This window comes from Zea mays, unplaced genomic scaffold, assembly GCF_902167145.1.
Source record: "Zea mays cultivar B73 unplaced genomic scaffold, Zm-B73-REFERENCE-NAM-5.0 scaffold_469, whole genome shotgun sequence".
In the NCBI taxonomy this organism is placed as follows: domain Eukaryota; kingdom Viridiplantae; phylum Streptophyta; class Magnoliopsida; order Poales; family Poaceae; genus Zea; species Zea mays.
Window position 1 is genome coordinate 17,701 of NW_023367112.1, and position 7,255 is coordinate 24,955.

At 40.2% G+C, this 7,255-nt stretch overlaps 1 protein-coding gene across 1 annotated transcript; it reads right to left on the reverse strand.

The window, feature by feature from the left end:
* Positions 1-558: 558 nt before the first annotated feature.
* Positions 559-7,049, reverse strand: LOC118475513 (DNA polymerase eta-like). The gene is made up of 12 exons (XM_035963869.1): positions 6,643-7,049; positions 5,507-5,716; positions 5,305-5,416; positions 5,030-5,197; positions 4,787-4,951; positions 4,486-4,589; positions 4,206-4,325; positions 3,813-3,947; positions 2,143-2,200; positions 1,260-1,322; positions 833-886; positions 559-729 (listed from the first exon to the last, which is right to left on the reverse strand). The coding sequence occupies exons 1-12, from the start codon at positions 7,047-7,049 to the stop codon at positions 559-561; spliced, it is 1,767 nt and encodes a 588-aa protein (XP_035819762.1).
* Positions 7,050-7,255: the final 206 nt, after the last annotated feature.

Here is a 7,255-nt window from a genome sequence, read left to right on the forward strand (position 1 = left end):
TGTTTTCATAATGGTGACAAGTAAATGTATAGCTTATTGTTTGCCTGCAAAACTTAATCAGTTTAACCAATTACTAAGCTAATCAATCACACACAAGTAGTCAAGCACAATTGTGCCAGAAGAGTGAATGTACAATGAACATTAACAATAGAAGCATAAATAGCTTTGAAGGTAAAAACAACAGTAATTGTGCAAATGACATACTGGTACATGTATCCATTAAGTCCAAGATTATATCACACAAATACAAAGAGCAGTCTCAATTTGTTACCTTGTTCTAAAATGTTGTTCTGGCCTGTTGCAATCAAACTACATTCTTTTTATCAACTATTGATGTTCCTTGAACCAGATTTAGCTAGCTGGTCTACAAGGACGTGGATTAATTAACATACAGACTTCAGTTTTCCCATAATATATACTCAATTGTTGTTCATCTAGATTTACATATATTGGTGAAAAAATCCCATGAATAACACATGGACATGTCTAATGGGTTAGGTCAGATTGTGTAGCTTTAAAAGATTTGGCAATTGGCACAACCCACAACAAAGTAAAAATTCACTTTCCAAAACCACTATATGCATCTGCAACAACTCTCAATGTAAGTTGAAGACCAAGAGAAAAGCTATATGGCATCATTACTACAACCCTCAAGCAAGTGGCAATTTCATGAGATTGCACTATAGTCCCAAGCAGAAAACTCATGCTTTTATGGACAATTGTTGGAGGCTAATAGTGATTAACGATCATCTAAGCCACTATAATAATGACCTACATTACAGGACCACAAGTAATATATGGACTCATGAAGAATAATAACTGACAAACTTACTTGAATAAAAGCATCCTGTGGAGTCTCACACTCTGCTGCCACAAAAACAAACACCTAAAAGCATGCAATAAAAGAAAAGTTAAGCAACAATATTTTAAAGTTTCGCTTGAACAACACAATAAAAAAGGTTCATAAGAGATTCAGTTGCACTGATGTATCAAGATAGACTAAAATTTTCTAATGAAAAAACATTCTGCAAATTGAGAACACTCTAATACAGTTACCCAAAACTCAGGTTTAAATTCTCATTCGCTAAAAGACCCGAACATTAACGAGAGGTACCTCCTCTGCTCGGGGATTCCTTATTTTCAGTGTTAACCTTGTACATCAAGATAAAATCACACTTTATTGTGCAGTAAAAATTAGTGGAAACCAGGAACGACGACCATGAAGGAAATGGTCTGAAGTGCCAGAAATACGTGTTTACCTGTTTTGTGTTCCACGTGAAAAGAGGTGAAAGGTCGGCCAAAATGTTCAGCGTCATGCTAACCTGAAGAACAATACAACAATTAATGGTTACAAATTCGAGGCACATATCTTAAACAAGTAGCCTAATTTAATTGTCCATGCAGTTTTGTGCCACACACAATGCTTTAGAAATCTGAATTGCAGATACATTATGCAAAGAATATTTCAGAAAAATTTACATGTATAGTTGTGCCCCCAAAGATGATACTATAGAAAAGTTTGAACCCTCTTCTATTCTTGAGCAACCCTCATTCAGGAATGACAGGTCGAGTCCTTCAACATGAACAAACCTTTGATAGTTCATCACCAAATATACAAACTATTGTAGCACCATTCCAAATAACAGTTCATCACACTAAAAATGGATGATTTAGACAGTTCAAATTATAATCATGCTAAACTAACAGTTTTAGGAACTTTGATGCCTTGTCCATCTTCTGGAGTCTATATGCTAAACTAACGGGTTTAGACAGTTCAAATAAACCATACATGTTGTATAAACAAAACTAACTCATAGTATGTCTAAGATGGCATATGCATCTTGAATTCCGCACCTCACATAGTTAAAGTTGATGTGGTAAAGAAAAAAAAGTAAACCGATAAGTTTCAAAAAAGTAGATACTCCCTCATGTTTTGCATATATGATGTTGGGACAAGTAGTTAGTTTAAAAACACATCATATAGTTAAAAATCAAGAGAGTAAAAATCAAGAGGGGTGGCGTCGCGGAGGTATGGGATATATCTGCGTCGAGGCAAAGAGAGGGGTGGCGCTGCAGAGGTATAGGATGGATCTGGATCTAGGCAGAGAGAAGGAGAGGTGACCCGTAGATCTCCACCAGCACCTTCTCGTGGTACTCCTTGAGCCACGCTGCCCGCGCGAAGGCCGCCACCATCCCGTGGCTGCAAGAGAATCTGAAAAAACTGTTACGTAATGAATAATAAATACAATCATATAAGTATTCCATGGAAAGTTTATACTCCAAGTGATAGACAGTAAATTAATACTTGAATTTAGACTACTCAAAAGTATAAAGATGTGAACTTGAGTACCATGTCAGTGGAAAACGAAAAAGGGCCGAAGGGCTGAAAATTTAATGCATAGTTCTATTTATGGCACAGAAGTTTCATCATCCTGAATACACTTCTCACACCTCTCGGAGTAAAATGATTTTAATCAAAATAAAATCCTTAGGCCAATGTAACCAATAGCTTAATAATACTTTACATGGTGACAATGGAGGGTGCACAATAGTCTCCTTCTCGGCCCGGGACCTCTAGCCTTCATAGTGGAGTAGAGTGCCCCATGTCATGTGGTAGCAGGTGTTATGTTCGACCATCAACTTGCCGCTCGAATCATCACAGAAGTCAGAGTTGAAGTGGAGAACCCTAATTTGCTATGTTACCTAGCTGCTCCTTGCTACTGAAGATAAATAAAACAAAGCAAGCATGCATTGTGCTAGTAGCCTAAGGAATGTGTTGTCCAGAGATGACGCAGGATGTCAAGGGACCACAAACACAAATGAAATTGCACAACTGTGAGTACCACAAACCTAACTAAGTAAAAAAACAGAGATCAAATGATACTGCTCAAGGAAAGGAGCCAGCCACAAACCCAAACACCAACGAAATACACGAAAAGCTGAATTGTTTTTATATCTGATCTTTCACGACATGTTCTCTTCCTTGAAATGAAACAACACTTATACTTAGTGATGGTGATGAAATGTGTTCTTGGGAGAGACAACAACTCTTGGTTTCAACTGCCTCATTCAAATCCACCTTTTTTGTCAATAAAACCTTGTTAGCAATGGAGTTTTGAAAGTAATGTAATGAAAGAATGAAATTGATTCTTTACACAAAAAATGTAATAGAAGAACAGCTAGCAGAAATATAGCATGTTTTCACGACAAATACACCCTTTTCGCTTTTATTATAGGATAAAAAACCCTGGCACCTAAAAAGACCGATGAAATTCCAATCATGAAGTACATGAGATCTAACACTTGGCTTAGGTTCAAACTCATATAATCAATGTCAGCTTCACAGAGGAGGCTCATAAAGCTTGATAGGGAAATTCATACTGCCAAGGAAGAGCTGACTTATCTCATTGAATATATAAGAAGAACTAAGATCTCACTCAAAGAGAAGAAGAAACTCACCTTATCAGTTTGTCAGGCTCTCAGTGATGAGAAAGAATCACCGCGGAGCAATTTTGTGGTAGGCCATATCGATGCCATGAAGAGCCCACACGCAACGGAGAAGGCGAAGAGCAGGAGGCCTTCTCATGGTTCAGCTCCCCATTTTATGTCCTCGACGATGTGCAGACGGCAAAGACAGTCTGCAGGATGACATTTTGTTAGTAAGCCAAGGCTGACGAAGTCGGTAAACAGACATCTGACAGCTAAGGTGAGTGGGGCCAGTCATTCAGCTACTCTAGCCTTTTGTACGTCATATGTTCACTCATATACCATGTCAACAAATCATCTATCTTAAATCTAGACCCAGAAATAACAATAAAGATACAGAAGCACTGTACTTCAGTGCTCTTGGGCCAGGAAATGTCTTTCCACACCCGTGACTCTTTGGGAGAAGACGGTCCTCAACTTCTTCCCCGCTAATGCCCCTGGCAGTCTTCCATAACCAAGTTTTGCACGAAGTCAAGCGCTTACAAGATGAGTTAGTGAGTATTTGACATGATACTAAATAAATGTATGCAAAGAAGCATGTTTTTGCTACAACAAACTAACTATTAACTTATAAAAGTTAAATAATCTGCTAAAATCCTAAGGGAATAACAAATCTTGACTCTTTAAAATGTGATATCATATCTTCACTATAATCTTATGTCTACATTAATCAAGGTAAACCAAATAATAACACATTAATAAAGCATGAACATAATTACCCAGTATTTACTCCATACTGCTCTTGTAATTTTTCCTCTGTAAAACTTAGGAGATCACCAATAGTCTCAACCCCAAGATCATCCTGCAAGGAACTTCCAAGCTTACCACCAAGTTGTTTCCTGAACAATATGGTTATTCTCACTATTCAGTTTCACATGCAGAGTTCCAACTAAAGCACAATGTTATGTGATCTAATAGTGTCACAAAGTCTCAAAAACTTTTCCCAGGAAAGAAAGAACCATAAAGGACAGAGGCATCTTGTTAGAGGTAGATCATTACATCTTTTTCACAGGTAGTGATGCTAGTAAGTCTTGAACTGATGAAGAAGGGACAACTGTTTGCTGAGCAGGCTTGTGCATTCCACTGACAAGTTTAGCTAACATCTGCACAGTATAAGAACAATGAGTGGAAAACTAAGATAGCAAGAGAAAGGAATAAAGGAATGCATAAAACAGAAAAACAGGAACCTTAGCTGATTTTTTGAGCACAGCAAAACTAACATGATAATAACCATGGGCTACTGAACATTTTTGTCAACAGAAAGAAAAGCATCTACTCACTATTACGACTCATTATAAACCTTATTGTGAGCAATCCCAGCAGAGCATGTGAATTGGGTTTCCTCTAGAACTCTGACTCGTAACTGTGCAACAATTATAGCTCCACATGGCAGTAACTTGTCCTGGTAATCAGCTTCTGATTGACAAAGCCATGCCCTCACATTCTTTTCCTTCTCGCTGGCATCCTGAATATATCATGGCCTATGACCATGCTACATCAAATAGTAGAGCAGTAACAAATCTAACTGCGAGAGCGTTCTTACAGCCGGAAGGCCCAAGATATTTGACTTTGCTGCCTCCATAAAAATCCCCTCTGGTGAATCTGGGGGAGCTTGTAAGAGCATTTCCTTTGCTGCATCAGTAAGGTCAAGATAAACTTCGTCGATGGATGCCCGCTCGCACTTCCCTTTGCTTGCAAGGATTGCAACAACCTGAAAGTTTAGGTGCAAAATATAGACTTATTGTTCTATAATAATATGCCATGTAAGTCCTGCGCAATTATAACTTGTAGTAAATTAGTCTACGATGGTGAACCAACCTCAGCACCAGCACTTCTGTAAAGATTAAGGTCAGCCTTGCCACGTGCCACTGGGACCTGAACAAGATTAATACCAGAACAGACCCTCTTGGCCTCATCTCCGCGCATGGACCTGAATAAGCACAACCATTTCGTCAGAAGTTACGACCTAAGCAAATTCCAATTAGACGAGACTATTGACGAAGAAAGGAACGGCACTCGCCTCTTCACACCAAATCCACGAGCCTCGTAGCTGATGGCAATCAAGCCACCGCCTTTCCAGCCGTTGTACTGCACCACGGCGGTTGGCTGTCCCCTGAGCGTCGGGTTCCTCCGTTGCTCGATTGTGGTAAAGCAGATGATCACTTTTTCGGTCGAAGAACGGTTGGTGATGGGCGGGGTGGGAGAGGGACGGGCAAGGATGGTCACAGACCTTGAACATAGAAGCAGTCCATGTCGACATGGGCGATCACTCGGGGCTCCTGCGGCTCCGGCCTAGCAACCGGCATCCCCAATACTCTCCCCTCCAGAAAAACATTCATCATTGTTACCAGTAACATAGGTAAAAGCATCTAGAATGGCCTTATAAAAATAATAGTAAAAGATTCACAAAAAGAAGGGGATGGATTCATGGTGATATACTTCTATGGCCTTTACCAACAAAGTATGAAAATTCAAAAGTTTATTCTCCAATACTGTAGAAGTTGAGAAAAGGACATCTTAAATGTAACCGCTTTTGAACTGCAATACTCCTCTCCCTTCGTTGTTCGGATCCAAACTCTGGGCTAACGTGTAACCATGTTCACAAGCTGCACGAAGTATAAACATAAATGTTACCAGATCAAACCAAGTTGCACATTGCCTGTTTCAATTGTAAACTGCACGAAGTAGAAACATAAATGTACTTAACCAAATGAAAATGAGAAACACACAAAAAACATTTTTTGGATCGTGCAGAAAAAATAAATTTCAGAGTCTTTCTGTATACCTTAGTGACTAAAATTTCAGAGTCTACAAAGTCCCTAAGTGTGATAAGGATCAAAGAACAAACAGAAAACAAAAGAGTACAGACTGCACACCAATGTTGAATAAAATGCAGATATTCTTTTATGAATGGACAAGATACCCGGCACTTCATTAATGAAGTTGTTGTGATACTGAATATAATTGGTTCGTAATGATTTTTTGTTTGTTGTTGATCTGCCATGTGACTGGCAGCCACACTGTTTATGAACGGACAGTGTACAGTACATGGGTGTGAGTACATAGGATGAAAGAACTCAACAGTGGATCTGCATTGGGAAGATTAATTGGTATAAGCTTACCTTGACTTATCATATGGTTGAATAGCAACCATGCCCGTTGTGGGGTCTGGGGTCCTTGAACGCAGACTGCAGCACAATGTTGGAGCTGAGCCACAATGCGTACTTGAGCGTGAGGTGCTCGGCCAATGGCCGGCTGATGGCGAAGCCGCCGCCGCCGTACGCCATCCCGTAGGAAAAGTAGATGTTCTGCAGGTAGCTCTCGGAGAGGGAGCCGATGTAGTAGGGCTGGCGGTTGTCGAACTTGTTGAGCACGGTGAGGAGGTTATCCGGGAAGAAGACGGTGTCGTCGTCGCCCATGACGAACCAGCGCACGCTGGGGAGGCCGAGGCGGAACGTCTCGGAGATGATGCAGGAGATGCGGATGGCGAAGCGGTGGCCGCGGCGGTGCGTGTAGGGGAAGGCGGATGTGTCAGACGAGATCCTGATGGCCGAGAGCCCCATAAACAGGTATATATATTGATTATAGGACTATCTGAACTCAAAACCAATGTGAAAAACTTAGCTCAGAACAGATGAAAAACACCACCATTCAACACACAAAAGGGAAAAGTGTTGAACATAATTACCCTTTACAAGATCATCAGGAGCAACGTGAACAACAACAGCTCTACCAATGATTGAGTTTGGCCCAGTCAGTGGGGTCTAAA

What these genes read in the sequence shown, in the direction of transcription:
- LOC118475513 (XM_035963869.1), bottom strand. Translation starts at nt 7,049, where the DNA reads ATGGGGCTCTCGGCCATCAGGATCTCGTCTGACACATCCGCCTTCCCC. An exon ending in CGTGGATTTGGTGTGAAGAG is followed by an intron (nt 5,417 to 5,506) that starts GCGAGTGCCGTT and finishes GTGCTTATTCAG; the next exon opens with GTCCATGCGCGGAGATGAGG. An exon ending in ATATCTTGGGCCTTCCGGCT is followed by an intron (nt 4,952 to 5,029) that starts GTAAGAACGCTC and finishes TGATATATTCAG; the next exon opens with GATGCCAGCGAGAAGGAAAA.